Genomic DNA, 23,229 nt, shown 5'->3' on the forward strand with positions numbered 1-23,229 from the left:
TATAAGAGGAATTGGTATTCTCATTTTCCAAGAGTGTTTGGCTGACAGCATTTGTAATGGTCAGGTAGAACCTTCTAGAAGGAGAGGGAAAGGTGCTTTGCCTCCACCCATCAGAAGCCTAGCCCAGATCCAGCCTGGGCAAGGAAGTACCTCTAGCCATTTGGGAAAATCTATAGGAATATGACTTTTTTTACTTAATGCTTTTAAATATTGGCCAGTTCATAAGCCATGTTTATGTAACATACAAAGGTAAACTGCAGTAACTTACATTTCATTTACAAATACATCTTGATAAATCAATTTCAAATTTAATTGTGAGTCCCTTTAAGCCATTATTATATTTAGTATTAAACTTACTTATGTTTTATCTAATGGCAATGGAGCAAGTGAATCTTTCTGTATACGCACCTCTTGAATTTTTACCTGTTCAGTAAATTCCTGCTCCAGGCTCAGAAAGAAGTAGGCATAAAAAGTGCTCTGACTTGAGTACCCAGACTTTGTGAGAGAAGGTCAGCTACGTCACAGTTCAGACTGCTTTCTGCCAGCACTGTTTCTGTGGGTTCAGAGCTGAAGCTTATCTGGGATTGTGCCTGTTCTTCCTGTCATTGTGTAATCATCTCTCCCTGTGACAGTGAAAAGCCAGTGAGTCAGTGGCAGTACTAAATCAACTATGGGAAATGAGACTCCTTCCTACCCAGCCACCTGCAAAATAAATGAGTACTGTCTCCGAGTGTGTCCTCAGAGAGGAATCTATTATTCTGGAGACTGGAAGAGATCTTTTCTATGTAAGAGAGGGTGGAACAATGTGCTGTTGCTCTCTAATAATTTGTGTCCTCCCCTTTCAGGTTCCTTTCAGTGCTACCATGTCCCCGGTTCGCTTGCATTCCTCCAACCCCAACCTTTGTGCAGATATTGAATTTCAGACTCCCCCTAGCCACCTCACAGACCCTCTGGAAAGTTCAATGGATTATACAAAGCTTCAAGAAGAATTTTGTCTAATTGCACAGAAAGGTAACAATAAATATAATGTGCCCTTGAGAGAAGCTCTCTTTCTTGATGGGAAGTTGCCATTTATTCTTTTATCCTTGTTTAGGTGGTCATGGTAGAAAGGTCAAATGGTTTATATATTTATTGCAGTTCTATAAACAAAATGCAGTGGGATATGATGCCCGCCTCCTGGGAGAACACACATCATAGGGTTACAGTTTTGACTGAGTAAAGAAAGTAGCATTGAGGGTGAGAAAAGGCAGAAAGGCAGAAAGACAAAAAGGGTGTTAACCTTTGATGACTGTTCTTCCTATTGCCTTCAGGCCTGGCACTAGGATTGTAGGTCATCATAAATTAAAATTTGATTTTCTTCACTCAGAGAATATTAGGATAATGGGATTATCTATTTATTCTCTGAAATTTGCGGAATCAAACACTTAGGGGAAAAAAAGGCATTATCCTAGGCAGGTCAGCAGACACTACTACTCAACATCTGTTTTTCATACTTAATACATACTTGTGAGTTAGCCTTAGCAAGGGAAAAAAAAGAAAAGAAACATTCTGTTTGAAACTCTTTTTTTATTAAATGACATAATAAGTTTTACTTTACAGTTTGTGGGTAAGGAATTCAGGAAGGCTCAGCTAAGCAGTTCTTCTGTGCCACGTGGCATTGGTTGGGCTCCCTCAACAGTATTCAGCTGGAAGCTGGGCTAAATTGTTCAAGGTGTCTTCACTAGCACTTTGGTTGGACCGCTGGGAGGCTGCACACAACTCTGTCCCTCTCCTTCTCCCTCTCCATGGCAGCTCAGGGCTCCAAAAGAATGGAGTGGATTGGAATGGAAGCAGCCAGCTCTGGACCTGAAGCACTGTCCCTTCACTGCACTCTACTGGTCAGAGCTTCCCAGGCCAGTCCAGATTTGAGGGGAGCAGAAGTCCACCCCACCTTGGAGTCTCCTTTTTGATGTTAAGTTTTCAATAGGCATGTTGCAGAAGTTCAATTGCTGTCATCAGGCACAGAGAGTAAGAGTATAATAAAGAAGAAGCAGGAGAGTGGAGTGTAGGTGGATTGGGCAGTCTTGTCTGTGTTTACCAAGAAGAGCCTCAGCTCCCAAATTAACTCCCTCCCCTTATTGCTGTAGTATTTAAATTTCAGCCACTGAAACTTTGTGTGTGTGTGTGTGTGTGTGTGTGTGTGTGTGCACGCCTTATAGACAGTACCTTCCCAGTTTCTTGGAGAAAGATACACATTATGTTGTTTTCAGTCACTAACATCTTATTATGAATCATTCACATTTATTTCCTCTGGGCCCACTGGTAATAGGTTATAAAATATTCTTGAAAATGTGTGTTAAGTGGAACATCTCAAGTAACCCCCGTAATACTCAAGAGCCTAGTGACTCAGGAAGGAAGGGGCACACACTGAGGACATCTCTGGGAATGCTGAAGTCAGCAAAAATGTATAGTCTCCTTTTTTTTTTTTTTTTTTTTTGGCGGTACCTCTCACTGTTGTGGAGCACAGGCTCTGGACGTGCAGGCTCAGCAGCCATGGCTCACGGGCCCAGCCGCTCCACGGCATGCGGGATCTTCCCGGACCAGGGCACGAACCCGTGTCCCCTGCATCGGCAGGCAGACTCCCAACCACTGCGCCACCAGGGAAGCCCTATAGTCTTAAACCATCAGCAAAGATGTGCTAGCAGAGATTTCTTTAATTCCACAATCCTGAAGCAATTAAACTATATCATCTTCCCCGCCTTTTTTTTCTATAGATTTTTCAGTTGAGATTCTGTAAGGCCACCTCTCTTTCACCTCCTGTTTTACTCCTTTCACATTTTTATTGCATGTCTTAGCTGGATGCTAATCATGTCATGACTAGAGCAGTGTTATTTTGTTTATGTAACAGCATAGATTTATGGCCAGGAAACCAGTAGCTTTTACTTCTAATGTGAGGTTATAGCAGCAGGTAAAATGAGACAGCAAATGTGTGAATTAACTATAGCACAGCTTCTAAAGGAAGATGGGTAAATTTGAAGGTAGCCCTGGGAAAGCTTTGTGTATTTGGTTGCAATCCAGAGGCTTTCCGGAAATCCAAGTTTCAACAGAATTTTAAAGCCTTTGTTGAAACAACATGTTTTCTTTTCAGTTGTGCTAGAAAAAAAAGGGGGGTGCTTTTCTATGACTATTGAATGAACTCTTTAGGAAGAATTATGGATTTTGAAATGAGTGAGAGTCCACTTTTAGAGCTGCCAGTTGGGTTAACATATTTCAGCTATCAAGTTATTACCTTAAAATTGATAACTAGAATATAGCACATAAATCAATAGACTGTGAATCCCTTATGATCTCACCATTTTTCCCCTTTAATGCAGGCCACTGTTTTATGCTAAATTTTTCCACTTCTTTAAAAAACTCCTTTCTCTTATAAGGAAATCCCTATTTTAGAAGACTTTGCATTTTATAGAAACTGTTATTGTAAAGATAGGAGTTGGAAATTCAACCTTTTTGTGTTTCAGAATTAAAGACTGCCTTGAATTTTTACCAATGTATGTTGTTAGGTATGCAGAAATGGTGGTGGAGGTTGTTTTTATTGTTGCTTTTATTTTGTTTTATTTTATTTCCAGCTCTATTGAGATATAATTGACATGTAATATTGTATAAGTTCAAGGTATACATGTTGATTTGACACACTTATATACTGAAAATAATTGTGATAGCTAACACCATACCATTTCTTTTTTTTTAAAATATTTCTTTGGTTGTGCTGGGTCTTTGTTGCAGCAGGCGGGTTCCTTAGTTGCAGGCCGCAGGCTCCTTAGTTGTGACTCACTGGCTGCTTAGTTGCAGCACGTAGGCTCCTTAGTTATGGCTTGCTGGCTCCTTAGTTGCAGCAGGTGAGCTCCTAAGTTGCGGCATGCATGTGGGATCTAGTTCCCTGACTAGGGATTGAACTCGGGCCCCCTGCATTGGGAGTGTGGAGTCTTCACCACTGTGCCACCAGGGAAGTCCCACCATTTCTTTTTTGTGGTGAGAACATTTAAGATCTACTCTCTTAGCAACTGTCATGTAAATAATACAGTACTATTAACTATAACACTATACTGTACATTAGATCCCGAGAACTTATTCATCTTATAACTGGAAATTTTTACTCTTTAAAAACACTTCTGATATCATGATGTTCTTGGCTGAGAAAGTAATGCAAGTGCCGTTCTTAAGACCAAATCATTTCCTACCCCAAAGAGGACTAGTTAGAACTTCTAAAACAGCTGTCTTATTTATATTGGCAGGACTCATAAAATGCTCTTGTTTGGGTGCACACTTTGGGGAAATAATTTTTGATAGTTCTAAATGATTTGCATGAGGCTTCATTGTACACAGAACTGCTCAAATTTCCCTTCAAATATAGCAGAGTAAAACTTGTTCCCTTTTCTTTCTAGGAATTATAGTTTAGTTTCTAAATATTGAAATTTAAAAATTGATAATTTTTTATGCTGCTTCCAGGTCTTTGTTGGCTTATCTGGTTTGAAATGCTAAAACTTTCATCCTGATTAATTACCATTCCTATATTTGTTTTGTGTATAGATATTCTGGTAGATTCCATTTTATGGCTGACTTTCAATTAGACTGTAACATAAACTTTCCAGAAAATATCTGTGCATGAGTTAAAGTACTGAGAAGTTTATAATTTTGTATATTCTTTCTGGATCCATTTGATCTTTGTTTCTTACTTTTCTCCCCATGCAGTGCATTCTCTTTTGAAGTCAGCGTTTAATAGCATAGCTATAGAGAAGGAGAAGCTTAAGCAGATGGTTTCTGAGCAGGATCACAATACAGGCCACAGCACGCAGATGGCACGGCTCCGACAGTCACTGTCTCAGGTAAATGAGAGTGTTTGTTTCACTCTCATAATACATTCCTAACCCTATAAGCCAAAGATGGGGGTGGAGGCAATCCATCATGGGGATGGCACATCATCTGAAATTCTCCCAAGACATTGCAGTGTCAATATTACGTTTTATTACTTTTCTTCCAAACAATATCAAGGTAAGAGTGAAAATCAGCCAAACTTGCTTGCAAACATAATTGCTATTTTGGCTGATTGAATACTTTTAATGCCTCTCTGTAGTCATTATAACGCAGTCCCTGGTTTTAAAAAAAAAAAAATCGTGCATTTATACATGATTTACATACACATTTAAACAGTTATGTTCCAGAATATGTTTGATCCAATGTCAAATAGACAAAATCTACCAGATCTTCCACGCTTACTATTTTTTCCCACTTACATTTTAATCTGTTGAAAATTACTGATAACTATTACCTGTTTTTTCTATTCTGATTTGTACTCTTAGGATTTTCTTCCTAAGTTCTGCTCCCTGAGGCTAGACTCTTATATATATTTCAGTATATATTTTACACTATAATAAATATTACTCAATATATATTATATTGATCTTATTAATACTAATCAAGTCCCTGTGTATTTCAAGGTTGAAATCTCTGTTAAAAATCCTTTAAAACTGCCCTTATGCTTTCTTACCCTGAGCACTTCCTCAGAAATATTTTCATTTAGTCTATAAATTAACCTTTAAAACTTCCTTTGAGACTTCAATGTTATTGATTTTGTGTGAGAACTCAGTGTTTATATAAAATATTGTTCACTTCCTGGTGCCTTGGATCAGAGCGAAGGAGCAAGCACATGCTGGGTAAGTGGTTTTCCATGTGGATCAGCTCCTGCTTGACGAGTTTCCCTCAGTTCCTGAAAATTAGACTTAAACCGGTCTCACCATGTTTTATGTACCTGACCTGTCAGCTTCTTTTCAGCATTAAGTTTCACGTTATTGAATGCTGTTTTCTGGGCCACACGTTCTGCTGTTTGCCATCAAACACTGTCAGTTGAGGTGCATATGCTGCTTCCAGTGCAAAACTAGGGAACTCGAGAGCCTGAGCATTCAAAGCGGCAACTGTGTTCCAGTCTTCAGAGGGCTTCCTTCACATGCACACTTGAACGGTTGCCCTGTACTGATCTCATGTCACGGATCTGTTGAACACCTAGTCCATGTTAATCGATCTTCTGAATCGTGATCCTGAAAGGATCATGAATCAGAAAGATCAGAGTAATGGTTAGTAAACATCTTGTATGTCATCTTGTAAATGTGTCAAATACACTGTTGTCCCCCTACATGTTGCAGTGTTTTTCTTCAGATGTATTAAGGATTGAAGTCTTAGTGGTATGAGATAAGCTTGTACTAAGAAAAATAAGAAAATATGCTTGTTTCCCGCCTGCTTGCTTTTATTTGCTTGTTGGTAAGACAGAGAATAGTAAACACATCTAAGTTTGGGAGGTCAGGTGAGATTAGAAATGGTGATGAAGAGAAATTTTAAAGCAGTCATTCATTTGTTCATTCATTCATTGTGTTTCATTCAACTACTGTACTTTAGGTACAGTGCAAGGTATAGGACACCAAGTTAAAAGTAGCCCTGGCCGTGTTCCCAGGAAGTTCATGATCTGACTACTGAGATGAGCAGTATTTACTCAGGAAACAGTTAAATGGACCATGCTGTAGTCCATTCCCAGTGGCACATGAGCGGTGCAGATTTCCAGGCCTCTGCGTGTTCAGAGAAATGAGAGATGCCTGAGCTGTGAGCAGACCCAGAGATCAGGTTCGTGGAAGAATTGGTCCTTGATGGACCTCAGGAGACAGCAGCAGCTGTTACCAACCTAATAAAAGTAAAATAAAATGAAATTACATCAACTGCGTGCTTTGGGTTAAATGTTTCCTTCTCTTGTCTAAACATTTATTTGCGTCTAGACTTAGAGCCTCAATAGATTTTTGTTGGATTATTTGCGGGGGGCGGGGCGTGTTATATTTACTTCATTTTCTTGAACTCAAAAAATTTGAAAATAATTTGGGACTATAAAGATAGTTATACTCTGTCCACTAGCGAATTCAGTGCTTCCAGTTCTGTGTTATCACAGCATCTTGGCTGTGTTCACATCCTTGTGTCTGTACATACTTTCCCATTGGGTGGGTCGTTTCCTCCTGAGATCTAGGGCTCAGGAGAGAGGCCCTGGCAGGAAGATGTGGATACCCTCGTATATCGGTGAATTTATAGATGTTGATAAATTGTGTTTTCAGTCAGAATAAAAGAGGCTAATGGAGGTGCCACAGAGAACATTAGTATTTAAAGGACAAGCTGAAAAAAAAAAAAAAAAAAAACGAGGATCCTTTGATGGAAACCCAGGGTAAACAGCTGACAAATTTAGATAGCTATGATAATTGAGATCAAGGGTAAACAGTTTTGATAATTTCAAGAACGAAAAGGTTAACAGGGTCTGACTTAGCAGCAAATGATATATGGACTGAAAGTCAACCTTGAATTTGGCAGTCATCTAGGTTTGTTTGTGTCATGAAAGGAAGGAACTAGCAGATAAGGAGACATTGAAGATGGGAAACAATTAACTGATGTAGCCATCCTGATTGGCTAATTCTATTGTTTTCATTGTGCCTCTTTAAATATAGCACTAAGGATTGAACAAGATATGAAATAGCTTGAGTACATTGAGACAGCTGTTCTACGTATGTTTCTATGTTAATATAACTTCACATTATAGTGTGATTTTAGGTAGCCTAAAGACATCTTTGATCCTTATTCAGGTATCATCAGTTAAAACCCAGATATTTTTTTAATGAAGTTACCAATCCAAGTCTCCCCCTAGAAAGGGAAGGAGAGAGAGAGACTGTTTAAATAACTTCTTAGATTAGTCTTACGTTTTTAAAGCTTATTTTTTATTTGACATAAGTCTGATTTGATATAGGTCTGATGATTAAAATGCAGCTTTTCAATAAAGCTTCTAAATATATCAGCTTGGCAAATTCCATCATCCTTTTAGAAGGTACATAGCATAATAAGATAAGTAAAATTAGCATTCTTCACTACATGCTCAGCATAAATTTTTACCTGCCTTGGGCATGTAATAATTTGCAAGGCTGAACAGTATAATGAATTTCTCTTCTAAAGTAGTATTTCATCCCTGATCTATACGTATACAAAAATGTACATAATTCTGTTATTTTACCCCATGAAACTTTAAAAGTAAACTTTTACACCTGAAAGGCAGCATAGATGTTGGATTTACACCTGTAGGACAAGGTATTTTGTGTGGCATGTATCCCTTTGTAAATGACCTTATTTCACAGCAGCTATAATTTTAAGTACTGAACACCAAAATCAAATAGTATATAGTAAGCCTATGGTAAACTCAGCACCCTAGATTACTATAAGGAAAGATTCAACTTGCCTTGAGTCTGTCCTCAATACATTACACTCCGTCACTATTACCAGTTTGATTTCTGGCCCCGGAGTTTGTACACAGCTTGTGCTAAATGCATTGGGTGTTGGGTCTGTACAAATGTGAGCAGCAGAATATGTACTCAGTACTAGAGTTAGTACTCAGTCTAGAGTTACTGAATTTCATTAAATCAGTACGGCGTCCACCGTTAGATGTGCCATCTAAGAAGGAAAAAACTGTCAATTAAACTGACCAGTGCTTCAGAGGTGTTAATGTTTGAGGAATTGTGCGTATTAGAATCAGTGAAACGTGGTATGTTTGGGAATGTAAGCAAAAACATTGGCTTAAGGCACACAGCAGCATAATTAAGATCCCAGTCATAGCGTTTACCATCCTTCCTGTCTACAACATTTTATACATCCAAAATAAGTATTCTGTGTTGGGATAAATGTTTTGAGTGTATTTGTTCCTGAATTTCAGAGTTCCCTGAGACTTGGCCAAATTTGTTGTATATGAAGATATTCTTCATAGAATCCTTTACATCTTTTTTTTAGCTATCCAGTAACTTTAAATTGATGTCATTTTGGACATAATTTGGCAATATTTATTAAAAGCCTTAAAAATATTTTACCCTTTGACCCTTTGGTCCATGGCTGATATGTATAACCTAAGGGGTTAATGCTGAATGTAGAAAGCCTATTTGCACATAAACGTTCACGGCAGCATTATTTATCCTAATAACAATCAGTAACAACGTAAGTGCCCAAGAGTAGAAAATAATCACTTGTTCTGCAGTTATTAAAACCACATTTGTGAAGAGTTTGAAACATAAAATAAATATCTGTGTACAAAGAATAAGTGGCAGACATAGAATGTAGAGTATGTTCCCATTAAATAATGTGGAAAATGCTTAAGAAAAAAAGCTAGAAAGAACTATACCAAGCTACCAGGCTTCCCTGGTGGCGCAGTGGTTAAGAATCTGCCTGCCAATGCAGGGGACACTGGTTCAAGCCCTGGTCCGGGAAGATCCCACATGCCACGGAGCAACTAAGCCCGTGTGCCACAACTACTGAGCCTGTGCTCTAGAGCCCATGAGCCACAACTACTGAATCCACATGCCACAACTATTGAAGTCCGCACACCTAGAGCCCGTGCTCCCTAACAAGAGAAGCCACCACAATGAGAAGTGCACACACCGCAACGAAGAGTAGCCACCGCTCACTGCAACTAGAGAGAAAGCCCACGTGCAGCAACAAAGTCCCAATGCAGCCAAAAATAAATTAATTAAATAAATAAATTTAAAAAAAGAAAGAAAGAAAGAAATATACCGAGCTACCAGAAATTGGTTGATTGGGTAGTAAGGTATGAATTTTTAAAAATATTTTTCTACTTTTTTGTGTTTTCCAAATACACTATAATAGTATTTTTTTAAATAAAAAACAAGGTGATTTTTAAGAGATACCCGGGTTCTTGATAGCTCTAGCTTTGACAGTTTCCATACTCATATTCTCACTCCTTTTCAACCAGTGAGGTAAAAATTTGCTTTTATCTGAAGGGTTTAAGTCTTCTGGTGATCCCATATTGCCATGTTTCATATCCTTCTCCAGCCTTCAGGCTTCTATGTGTCCTTCCCAGAACCCACAGTTCCATTCAGTAAAATGCATATGCTATGCCAGAGTCTCACCCAGTCTAGGGTAAATTCTCACCCGTTGTCTGCCTAGGAGGATGAATGGTAGTTCATAGCCAAGGAGGTGAGGATTTGGGCAATTAACTCTGGCTCAGAACTTCAAGATGGTAACTTCTTTTATAGATGGGTCAGGAATTATGTGTTTCTTGGATATATTACGCTTGAATGTGTATGAGGGACATGAGGTGTGGGAAAATGAGTATACTTTGCGGAGAGTTTGTAGTGCGGTCTGAACTCACTTACGGAAGCAAGTAGTGAGACTTCCTAAAGAATCTAGGCACAGTTCCTGAGCCCGAGGCTGCTTCCTGCCTGCTAGGCCTTGGCGCCGTCTGCCACTCCTGGAGCAATGTTATTACTCACAAGTTCCCATGGCTTTTCTTGCTCATGAGCTTGTGCAAGTGGCTGGCGACGTGCCTCCTTTTCCCTCGCTTCACCACGGTACAGACTCCTCGGGTGCATTCTGTATATTGTTTCTGCCATCAACTGGGCTCTTCTATGTTAATTATCACTAACAGTGTCATTTCACTGAAAATATCTGTATACCTCGATGTTCCCAAGGATGTTTCCATAATACCGTTGTAGAGAAAATAGGTGAGCTTCAGGGAGGGAGGTAACAAATGTGGTCCTGAGCACTCCCTAAGAGCGCTCATGGCGCTTGGTTGTAGCCAACTTCAAAACAGTCTGTGTGATTGAGGCAAAAGGAGGAGCCGTCCTGGCAGGACACACAGAAATGGGCTGTTGCATGCTCCGCATCCGCTTACACTCTCTGCCCTTGGGGTTGCCAGAGTTGGAATAGTTATTTATTTCCACGCTTTTTTGTGCCACGTAACGTTTTTCTACCACTGCATATATATTATTAATACAATATTCCTTTAATTTTCATCTCATTTCCTATTGATACCTTGTGTGCCTTCACACACACCTGTAGGCAAGATTACATTTAATGAATACTGGATGAGATGAGCGCTTAAATGGGAATTCAACTTTCTTAGACATCCAGAGCAAACAATTCTCCAAGTTTCCTTATAAATGGGAAACTTGTGTGTAAAACTCCCACCCTCTGAAAAAAACATTACTTATCCTTGCCCTTGAGTTTTTGTGGGGTTTGTTTTGTTAACTCTGTTCCAGGGGCAACAGAAGGTGCAGTCACTCTGGAGGAACCCTTAGTTGAGGTTTGTGTGAAACCCTGAAGCCATGAATGTGATTCTGCAATTAAAACCATCAAACAACCTACAACCAGGCCTCCTACTTCCAAGACAACAAAATATATCTGGTTCTAATTATTTCAATAACTGAGACAGCTTTCAGTACACTTGTGGACAGAAAAATAATGAAAGAACAAATAAGCATATGTAATCACAAAGAATATGAATGATATAGTATTTTTTTTTTCAAATTTCAAGTGTTCGAGATTTTGCTCCAAGAAAAATGATCCTGAGCACTTTTGCAGAATATAAAGGTATTAGGAAGCACATGGTTTATTTACTAAAAAAGTAATCACCTTTTTTCTCACTAACACATCCCTGTTTTCTCAGAGAACTGGACACATATTTCCTCCTGTCTGCAATATGACTGTAGGATCTGTGTCCACCTTTAATCCATCAATACTTGACAGCCCACAAGACCAAGTGTGTTCTATTTTACACATATTTTATGAACTGGTTCTAAAGACTTTAAACAAAAGCCAAAAGCTGTGAGTGAACAGTTTTCTTCTTAAAAAGCAAAAGCTGGGATGAAGGGAGAGGGGCTGTTCTGTGCTCCATGCCCAAGGATTCTGCACCACTCAATGCAAGTGTGAAGTTTAGCCACTGTGTAATTTGTCCTGGGTGATTTAATAGGTACAGAGTTGTAGTTATGCTGTTATATTTGTCTATGTATTGGTTTACCGTAGTCATCGACTCTTTACAAAGAAAAGCAGAATCCTCACTCCCTGGGGCAGATGTGCTCTTCAGTAAGTCCTGACATTTATCTTTCGCTCTGAAACATTCACTTCCATCTTCTAATTGCTGGTTTTAATGAAAAGGAAAGGAGCTGTCCAGCTTTTCACTGGGCTTTGTCCTCACAAAGGTCTTTTACTTGAGACTTGGTGTAATCCAGTCAGCTACAAGTGTCTTCTGTATATGGAACAGGTTCCCATGCACTAATGTGCTCCATGTGCCTCTGTCCACAGGGCCCCTGTTAGGGAGCTCATGCTTATGTAAAGCTGTTCTCTTTCTGCCCCACCCTCTAAACTGGGTTGTAGCAGATGGTGTTTTACTGATGCTGACTTAGGATGTGTTAAAAGTCATGAGATGCAGGTAGCTTGGAGTTAGTTTCCTTTTTGTGATATGTTCTTTATTATACTTGTCGATGTTTACACTGTTCAAGGAAGGCGTCTTTGGTCTACGCTTGAGTTAGTTCTGCGGTACTGTCACAGGTATTAATTATGTGCTCCTAGAAAGTGGAAAGACAACTATTTTCTTTCACCAGACTAAAATATAGCTCTAAAATATAGCTCTAGATATAAAATAAAGCCAGTTCATTGTTCACTACATTTCCAAATAATTTTTAAGATATCTGGTTTTGAAACAACTCCCAAATTTTAGAAACTAAAACCAAAAAAAAAAAAGGAAAGAATCAATAATTTTTATCCTAGGGTGTAAAATGTGATATATATGTGGTGGTAGACTGGGCTTGGGTGTAATGGACCTGACTGTAAGGGAGAGAAAATCCCATGAATCATTTTTATGAAATCCATGAACTCTTTCAACCCACTAACCTACTAAGTAGTAGTCTTATATTGCAAAACAATGAGTGCCTTAATTCTGAGCCATTTATTTCCTTCTTACCAGGGGGATCTGGCCTATGGTGGCTCCAAAAGTTTCAGCTAAGAACATCATAAGACTTTGTTGTCTAAAGTGTACCTGTGTGCTTGTTCTGCTTTATGCTTGCGTCACAACTTGAAATTACATATGCGGTTTTTGTTATTTTAAGGCACTCAACCAGAACGCTGAACTAAGGAGTCGGTTGAACAGAATACATTCAGAATCTATTATTTGTGATCAGGTTGTCAGTGTAAATATTATTCCTAGCCCTGATGAGGTAAGACTCATTTTTAATAGATGTAGAATACTTATTTTATAGCACCTAAATCTACTGCCTATTTTGATTTATTTTTTATACAGTTCTTTCACTGCTGATACGATTCCCTGCATAAATATTGTGTTGCTGACAGTTCAGTGTTCTTTGGAGTGAAGGATGTACATGAGCTTGACATCATTGATTATTGGTGATCCGTTGTCTGTTTTTATTTATTCCTGTGTTCATCTCATGCTACTGAATATTTAGTTTGTATATACTCCAGCTTGTGAATTTTCTCTCACTCTTCATTTGAAATATTTCTTATCATCAGTGGCCCATGAAATGTTGAAAACAAACTCTTTCAGCTGAGAAGGTGCTAAATAAAAGTTTGCTTAAGGTTTGTTTTAAAAGTCCTATCTAAGAAGAAAAGTCACCTGACCTTGCTAAGATACTACTATTGGTGCTGCTACAGCTCCTACTGATGATGATGCTAATAATTAATGGTTAACGCGTGTCAAGTGAATGCTTACTATGTGCTTGGCATTGTGCTAACCCAGTTTATACATGTTATCTCATTTCACACCCCCAACAACTCTCTGAGGTAGGTGCTATTACTCCATTTTTCAGAAGAATTTTTGAAGAAATGGTTAGAGGATAGGAGAACATTCAGTATTTGGGCTAAACTTGAGTGTATAATTCTGTTTATAATCCTTTATAAAATTATTATTTTTAGCCATGAGAATTTATACTTTTCAACAGTAATACATGTAACAAGGTGAGAGTTTTAACTAATACTAAGGCCATATTTGCACCAAAAATGTACATTTTTCTAGAAATCTGTGGGTGCAAGTGTTCTGCCATCTAACTGCTTAGGAAATACCATCCCCAGACAGCTTCTCTTTGATGTAAGTTACCCACCCCGCGTCCATCCACCTCCATGGGTCCTGTGATCTCTGATGACACTTATGCCTACTCAACTGCCCAGAATCTAGAGGTATTTCTAAAATTTTGTCATTCAAAAATTAGTCAACCATCTCAGTTTGAATCTTCTTTGCAACTTGAAATGTGTACTAGAATATATATATTTTAGTTCTCTTACATATTTTTCTGATTGAAATTTAAATTGTATCCTTGAAAACAATATTTATTACTTACTGAATAAAAATACAATTTGAAATAAGGTTCAATACTCTAATCATATGTTTCATTGCATAAAATTCATGATCAAACTGGAAAATGACTTTTATATATTCCGTCTCAAAAATTAGTCTTCTAGACTGTTTTCTTAGCATATCTCTAGTGGTGTCTACAGATACTGCTGGAGGTGTAGTATACTGGTTAGAATATGGCTAGTTAATGACAAGCCTAAGCATGTGACAAGGAACTTGTCTCCACAGTCAATTCAGGGTATTGATAGGGGCTCAACCTGTTACATTCCACTTAATATTAATTGAGCATAGATTTAAAATCAACTCACCTTTCAGCTGCACCTTTTGGATTCTTTAGGCATATTGGAAGGAAACTTATGCAGTGGTCATTACTCAGTTGCAAGTGAAAATTAGCTGTGGTCACCACTTTTTTAACATAGAGTATGAATTTTTCTAGAAATCTGGCTAGTACGTCATGGTCTCATTTGAACAAATAGCCATTCTTACAGGGAAGAAAACGATTACACCATCTGCTTTTCTCTTCTGTAGGCTGGTGAGCAAATCCACGTCAGTCTCCCCCTGTCACAACAAGTAGCCAATGAGAGCCGCCTCTCCATGTCGGAGTCTGTCTCTGAGTTCTTCGATGCCCAAGAAGTGCTCCTCTCTGCAAGCTCCTCAGAGAATGAGGTAAGGTTCCTTGATGCATCAACCCTAACTGCTTCTGGCCATGAGTTTCGGTTAAAGAAAGTAAGACTGTGGAACTTTTTTTAAAAAAAATATTATAGTAAGATGTCCAAATAGTAGCAAAGCCAAAAGCATGCAAACTATATGGTTTCCATTTACTGAGCCCTTAACACTGGGCACCAACTCAATAGTCACAAATTTGATGAATGAAAAGAAAGAATCAAGATTTATTCTGACTTACCTGTACAGTTCATATTTCAGGGTAAACAAATAGTTGATAACAGACTCCTTTATAGAAGGAGACTAGCTAATAAATACATTAAGCATGAGAAACTAAGAAAATTACCATTCATGTTTGTACATACACACACACACATCCATACACATCTTTACCAGAGACAAGAATTTGAACTTAGAAGGATAATGTCTAGCACATATCTAGTTGGCTAATTATCATTTTTGGAGGTTACCACTGGCTACCATAAAAGCGTTATTGGATTGCTTGTCATGCCCGTGAATCTTGACAAGGTCTTGGAAACAAGAAATCTCTTCCTTGGTCAGGTTGCAGAAATTCTTTTACTGAAATTTAGTCAAGTACACTTAGAATTTTTTTTTTTTTTCTTTTTTGGCATGGGAGAAGCAGCCAAAACTCTTTCCCACACAGTTGTTTAAGAATTTTGTCATTTGAGATTGCAAATCTGTACTGCATTTTTACAAAAAGGAGATGAAATAGTTGCTCAGTGTTATTTCCATATGCATGGAAAATAGATTGAAAGGAAAAATCCTGACAATTAGTAGTAGTTCTTTTTGGATGTTTGGAAGTATGAGTGATTTTAGAAACAAAAATAAGTGGAAAATAGAAAGAAAGAGTGAACACATCACTTTTCTAATGGAGAAAAGCTAAAACAGAATTCTTGTATCAGGTACTGAATTTGTTACCACATCAAGCTAGGCACTTGCCTCTCAGATTCCAAGTCATACATTAAAAGATTCACAGAAACTCCCATTCACAAGACAGAGAACTAGTTTAATGCTAGTTCTACATGCTACCAGCATTTTTTTCTCTGACTCTCCCTTTTCTGGGCTTCCATTGCTGACCCAGTTCTTTGTCCTTATTCAAGCAGACAAACTTAATGCTACATTATCTGGGCTTTGACCCATCATCTGATAAGTTTATAGCATAGCCCTGTGAGAGCAACCTAATTTCCCTATTTCTAGTTCTTGGGGTCACATTCAACTGGGCACCCAGTTGCCACTTGCACCAGCCACCGGCAATGCAGAAATGAAGAGGATGTGAAGCAGGTTACATGCATGAGTCCAAGCAAGAGGGTGGTGCTACCCCCGTGAAACAGTGGACCAAGTGGCTGATAGAGGGGCAAGGTAGTAGATGACAGAGGCGTGTGGAGTTGATATACTCACTTTAAGGCATTGTGAGTTTATCAGACCTCCCAGTGGAGTTATCTGGCAACCTGTTGGATATTCAGGTCTACAGCTCAGGGAGAAAACAGGTCTAAAGAGAGAGCAAGAGTCAGCTCAGGATCCACCCAACCACCTGCCTGTGAGACATTGCCACCTGGGTGCTCCACAGACTGTCTAATTCAGCATGTCCAAGTGAATTAATCAGCAGCCCCCTTACACACATGCACACACACACCCCCCAAGGGGAAAAACTCAAACTTACCCATACTTCTCATATTGCTTTTCTAAGTGCTTTTCTCCCCAGTTGTTCACATCAAATACCTGAGTTGCCTCAGTATTTCCCTTCACTACCACCCATCACCCATGTTGATTTACTCATCAGGTTCTGTAACTTCTGTCACCTAAATACTCTCAGATACATACATTTTCCTAAAGCTTCACTGCTGCTACTGCAATTCAATCCTCCATCAGCTCCCCACCTAAATTACCCTGTCAGTCTCCATAACTAGTTTTCCTGCCTCCTCTATTGCCTCCTCGAATCCATTTTCCACTGGGCAGCCTGGCTAATCTTTCCAAAATGCAAATCTGATGATGTCCCTATTCCCCAGTGTCCAATATAAACTCCTTAGCTATCATACAAAGACTCATAATCTGGTCTCTGCTCTCAGCTGCAGCTTCTTGCAACCTCTCTTCTGGTGCCTTCCAGAGGCCAATGGAGTGCTTCCTGCAGTTGTCAATTTGCTCCAGACACCCCTTGTCCGTTACTGAAATAAGGAAAGTGACTCTCTCCTACAACCCACACTGGAAAGAATTAAGCTATACATCTATTCTTTGTGACTGGATCTTACAGGTTTTCATAAAATGTCTGTGTTTTACTTAAATCTTTCCCCTTTATCACAACACTCAGTCTTAAGTATTTGAAGAAGCAGGACCAGGAGATAAACCCAAGTGACAGGCACCTCCATGTTCTCAAGGTTGCTCTTCCCCTTAGGCTAAGACTTTGTTCCTGAGGCAACCTCATCTGCCCAAGTTTCCAAGTTCCCTTGTGATGAGATGCCCCCAGAAGGCTCCTTGAGTCTCTGGACAACAGACTTGGCAAGCCCACCTGGTTGGTTTACTGTACATGTGAGAATCCTAGTAGCCGCTGCAGGATGGGCTCAACTGCATATTCTGCATGACAGCTGCCAAAGGCTCTTGGGCCTCTGCATTGCCGCCCACCCTGGCTGAACACTTCCAGCGCCACGCGGTCAAATCGTTCACTCACTTCAGTCTACTCAGAAGTCACCTTCTGAGAAGCCTACCCTGGATGCCCTACCTACAGTGTAGAGCTACCATTTCCTCCTCACCCCTGACCTTTCACATGCCTCTTCCCTTCTGATTTTTTTTCCATAATGCTTATCACTATCCAACAAAATATGTATTTCGTATGTTTATTGTGTGTCTCCCCCCACTAGAGTGAGGGCAGGGATTTCACCACTCTGTCCCCAGCACTAGAACATTCTGGTGAACCAGGAACTCAGTAAATATTTGCTAACTGAATGAAGGAAAGAATGCTTATAGCTCATTACATATGATTAATCGGAGAAACATCTGGGCCTTAGCTGTCTTACATTAACATTTTCCATAACTGAGAGAAAAATCTTTATGTGCTTCACTTAATGAATGCGCAACCTCTTTTAAAAAAAATGTTCTTCTCACTTCCAGAATGATCTACTTCCTTGCCTTTTAAACTTGCCTTTTAAACTTGTTTCTGCAATGCTGCATGCCTGGTCGCAGTTAGAAAAAAATATTTCCTGAACTCTTTTGAATCCCAAACCTCTTAAAGAGAAATATTTGGCTCCAGGACTTCTTGAGCATGGGAGAGAAAACTAATATATGTTAATTGTTTCATTATAATATGGCAGAGCCTTAACTGTATATACAGGACAACATGAGTGGACCATAGCCGACTTGCCCGGCCTTAGCTACTGCTCACACATACGATAATATAGCTCTTATTCAGGGCCCACTGTCATTGTAGAGTTCTTTTATATTCTACACGGAACTTTCTACATGGGCATGGATATTGGACTATTTCTATCATATATTAGTTTGGGTGAAATTAGAAATTGAAGAGGACTAGACTGTTTATAGCTCCTAAATGTTCATGTAATAAACATGCATGCAACATGAATTAGGTTCAGGCAGGCCTTTGTCTTCTCTTAACATAATTGGATGTGATTAGCTTTTTTCAGAGAAATCACATGGAAGAGTTTGATTTACCTTTTATTTCTATCAAGGTTTAGAATGTGGCTTTCATGGGCCTAAAGGTTTAGCCTTCCATTTAGTTGCAGTCAATGAGAACTGGAAGCCAGCTGCAGTGGGAAAATACAAATGAGAAAAAGACTTTATTCTCAATTTGCTATCTTTATAGCATTGCTCAGGGCGCAAAAGCAAAACTATCATTATTCATTTACGCAAAATCATTCTGAGTATAACTCTATCTCCCTAAATATATGAATTCTCCCCAACTCTATTAAAAACATCAACAATAAATCCAGAAACCTTAAAGGCAAAGGCTGATGGTTTTTATTACATACAAATTTAAAACTTTTACATGGCCAAAAAGAGTGGCATAAACAAATTAAAAAATAAATTGCAAACTAGAAAAAAATGCAGTTTATATGACAAGCTGAAAAATGTGTGAAAGATAAGACAGCAGTTTCACTAAAGATGCAATTCAAACTAGAGATCTTTTATGTGTCTTAGGTAGATACATACTAATATAGATTGATAATGTATAGTGTTTAAGTGGGTGTGAGAGATGGATCCTCTCATGTACTGATGATGAGAACGAAGTAATACAGTACAGTCTTCTAGGAGAGCAATTTGGCAACATACAGCTAAAGCCTGAAAGAGACTCATTTGACCCAGCAATTTCGCTTCTGGGAATAAATCTTAATGAAATTGCCAGACAGATTCACAGAAATATGTTTACAAGGATGTTCATCCAAGTATTGTCTGTAAGTAATAAAAAATTGGAAGCCACGTGAATGCTGGTTAAGTTCCTTGTGTTATATAACTGTTTAATGAAATACGTTGCCATTCCAAGTAAGGATGAAGAGCTATATTTATAAGAATGGAAGTATATTCAGAACACTATAAAATAGTATGTAAAACAATCCCCTTTTTCAGTATCTAAAGATAAACGTATCAGTGTGTTTACATAGGCATTTTGAAATTGGGGGTAGTACCTATGAAATGTTGAAAGTGATTTCTTTTAGGTCATAGAATGGATGATTTTCATATCATCTGTTTAGCTTCATGTAATTTCTAACTTTTTACGATAAGAATGTTTTGTTTTTATGTTCAGAAAAAATAACAGCATATTTCCATTTTGAAGATAGTAAATAAGTATCAACAGCTTTCTTGCCTATAGTAGAAACATTGGTTTTCCCATTCCTCTGAATGGCTCTACAGTACTTCTCTGTTTTCTTATCTGCTCTGTCTCTAAATCCCCTTAGTACATTTGTTGCCCCTTAATTTTATTCTTCTTTTTTTTTTTTGTCTGTGCTGGGCCTTCATTGTGGTGTGCGGGCTTCTCTAGTTGCAGCACGCGGGCTCTAGAGCACATGGGCTCAGTAGTTGCAGTGCACATGCTTAGTTACAGTATGTGGGATCTTAGTTCCCTGACCAGGGATCAGACCCAGGCCGCCTGCACTGGGAGCACGGAGTCTTAACCACTGGACCACCAAGGAAGTCCCTGCCCCTTAATTTTATTCTTATGTGAATTTTGGTTTCATTTTAGTTCCATGTTTCTCTCACGTAGAGAATGGCTTAATTCTCGATTTCTCCTTGTCCCTAAATCTTTCTCCCCTGCCCCCAGATAATCTGCCAGATTTTGTCCGTATACTTCAGATGTGGTTCCCAAATGCAGTTTTACTACTTGATCCTTACTGTGGCCATCTTAGTGTTACTGGTCAGTATTTCTTACCCAGATCTATGTAGGATCCTATTGTCTGGCCTCCCTAGGGAAAGCTGCTGAGTATCTTCCTGAGAATTAAATATGACTCTGTCATTTCCTTGCATTTAATAACTCATATGATTATATTGTGAACCCTTTATGTTGACATGAAAAGCCCTTCACAGTCGGACCTCATCTCGTTCGCCCTGTCCTCTGTTACAGCCACTCGACTTCTTAGCACTCCTAGAATAAATGTTTCTCTCATGGTCCTTGCTGTTGCACACTATCCCTTCTTCTTGTGCTTCTCCCCCTTCTAACAACTGGGCAACTCCTGCATCCTCCAACACCCAGTTCAAATACTACTTCCTCCGGGCAGCCTGTCCTGACTCCTCTAGGGGGATCCATAGGGCCTCCTTTTTTTGCACATTCTTACTGTGTTGAATTGAAACATTTCTGGTTATGCGCTGGCCTCCCCCAGCGTCTCAGCCCAACTAAGACAGAAAGCTACTTAAAAACAGGGCTGCTTTCTGGCTCACGGGGGACCCTCAGGTGTTCATTGCACATATGCCACATACAGTTCCCACTGTGACCTCTGCTTCTCACTTGGGCAATATCCTGTTGTTTTTCATTGTTTGATTTTTCTGAACTTTCAAGACTGAATGAGAATTCTGATCCTTTCCACGTTCTTCCCTTCCTTAGGCTTCAGATGATGAGTCTTACATCAGTGATGTGAGTGATAATATATCTGAAGACAACACCAGTGTTGCAGACAACATTTCTCGGCAAAGTATGCATCCTTTGAGCTTCCAGGTGGTTCTATCTACATGCCAAGTTACAATGCTGATGATTCAATGAACAATCATTTTGACCCCATAGCTAATTTTTCCTTTTGCAGCTGATCAATAAATTGTTACTCGTATAATCTGGTGAGGTAAATGGTTGAAAATTTTGTTAGGTAGATGGTTAAAAGAAAAAGTTTAAATATCGTATATTAACGCATATATATGGAACCTAGAAAAATGGTACAGATGAACCGGTTTGCAGGGCAGAAGTTGAGACACAGATGTAGAGAACAAACGTATGGACACTAAGGGGGGAAAGCGGCGGGGGGGGTCGGGGTGGGGGTGTGATGAATTGGGAGATTGGGACTTACATGTATACACTGATGTGTATAAAATGGATGACTAATAAGAACCTGCTGTATAAAAAAATAAATAAAATAAAATTCAAAAATTCAATAATAATAATAATAAGAGACATACAGAAAAAAAAGAAAAAGTTTAGTTCTTGGGCAAACCAAAATTTTGTGTCCTTCGTATTAAATATATTTAATTTTTAGAAGTTTGACTTGTCTTTTATTGTGTAATACTTAAGTATATTTAACACTTTGTTTAAAAAACTGTACGTTGATGTTTTGTGCATTTATCAGCAACCTTGTATTGAAATAATTCTCTTCCCTCTTGAGAGAGTATAATGAAGGCTTAAGAAATGTATCACAATCAGAATTATTTGAAAGGGTTCCTATCCTCCCAGGTTCTGGGAAATAAGAAAAGCAAGATCTCTTTCACTGTGATTCTCCTCTTTCTCCCTCTTCCAGTCTTGAACGGGGAGCTTACAGGAGGAGCCTTCCGAAACGGACGTCGAGCACGCCTGCCAGCTCCCTGTCCCGACACCAGTAACATTAACCTATGGAATATCTTGAGGAACAACATTGGTAAAGACCTGTCTAAAGTCTCCATGCCTGTGGAGCTAAACGAGCCACTCAACACTCTGCAGCATCTCTGCGAGGAAATGGAGTATAGCGAGCTTCTGGACAAGGCTTCGGAAACGGACAGTCCCTATGAGCGCATGGTAATAAATAACAGAGCAGCGCCCTTTGGAGATTTGCCAACCCTAGACCTGGGCTAAGGCAGAATTCATTATGATAGCATATTTGGTAGTTGCCTAATACTCTCACCACATAGGTAAGAGGAATCCATTGCATAAACCAGGCAGGGCCAAAAAGATCCAGATACCTCTACTGAAAGATACACACCTTGTGACTTATTCTTGGTTCTGGGTGGTTCTAAAGTTAGAATGTAAAGGTATCACCCTCCTCACAGGTTTAAGACATGCCTAGCCTTGCTTTATCAGCTTTTCCTGAATGCCAGGGGAGCCCATTTGTTCAGGAGCTTAGGTCTGAGAAAGTAACCTCCTGTTTGTTCTTTGCCCTGGCCTCTACTCCCTGTGATTGTGGAAAACTTGACCTGCCCTCTGAAAAGCACCACCAGCCACAACCCTCCTGCTAAGACTATGCAAATGGCATAACCTATACACTGGCTTTCAGAACCTTTGAACTCTGTGATACTCAGGAAGTTGGACAGACAGATAAATGAAGAATATTTGGCTTCAGTTGTCTGCTGGTTCCCATGAAGAGTGTTTAACCTGATTTTCAATTATCTTTTTTTCCCTATGAGTATATGAAGAGTCTGTGCAAAAAATAGAAAATGCAGATGCCATCAAATGAGCACCCACTGATGGGGATGTATAAAATCTAGAGGAATAAGAGACAAGCAGACCTGGAAGTAGTCTCTCCTATATTATTTTCCTTTCTTAAATGTTTTAACAGGTTCTTATTGCTGCATTTGCAGTTTCAGGATATTGCTCCACCTATTTCAGAGCAGGAAGTAAGCCATTCAACCCTGTCCTTGGGGAGACTTATGAATGCATTAGAGAGGACAAAGGATTCCGTTTTTTCTCAGAACAGGTAAGTCCCACTGGACTCAGTGAGTTTCTGTATAGAAACTGTAGGAGTGCTGTTTGATGATGAAAATAGCTTTTTGATAAACATCTGATTGAGGTGGGTTATAATACTAGTTAACAGAAAATTCACTTAGCCTATCTATATAACTACAACCTCTAAATGTGTTTAAGCATGAAGTTGTAAAAGTTAAAGATTCAGTAATTTACTTATACATTTTGAGAATAATTCACTAATAGAGATGGATGAGTTGAGTGGTTTTTATTTGGG

At 39.0% G+C, this 23,229-nt stretch overlaps 1 protein-coding gene across 5 annotated transcripts in view; it reads left to right on the forward strand.

The window, feature by feature from the left end:
- The window catches only part of OSBPL6 (oxysterol binding protein like 6), a 92,182-nt gene that overhangs the window by 53,876 nt on the left and 15,077 nt on the right, over positions 1 to 23,229 (forward strand). For 3 of the 5 annotated variants that reach the window (XM_082841164.1, XM_082841165.1, XM_082841166.1), the window contains 7 exons: positions 846 to 1,011; positions 4,729 to 4,862; positions 12,939 to 13,046; positions 14,723 to 14,860; positions 20,919 to 21,006; positions 21,817 to 22,070; positions 22,828 to 22,965. In XM_082841164.1, coding sequence (XP_082697290.1) covers positions 846 to 1,011; positions 4,729 to 4,862; positions 12,939 to 13,046; positions 14,723 to 14,860; positions 20,919 to 21,006; positions 21,817 to 22,070; positions 22,828 to 22,965 — 1,026 coding nt within the window. The remainder of the gene's footprint in view (positions 1 to 845; positions 1,012 to 4,728; positions 4,863 to 12,938; positions 13,047 to 14,722; positions 14,861 to 20,918; positions 21,007 to 21,816; positions 22,071 to 22,827; positions 22,966 to 23,229) is intronic. The other 2 variants (XM_082841168.1, XM_082841167.1) reach the window with 2 other exon arrangements.

The sequence above is a fragment of the Leucopleurus acutus genome, assembly GCF_964270905.1.
Source record: "Leucopleurus acutus genome assembly, chromosome: 6".
Classification (NCBI taxonomy): Eukaryota; Metazoa; Chordata; class Mammalia; order Artiodactyla; family Delphinidae; genus Leucopleurus; species Leucopleurus acutus.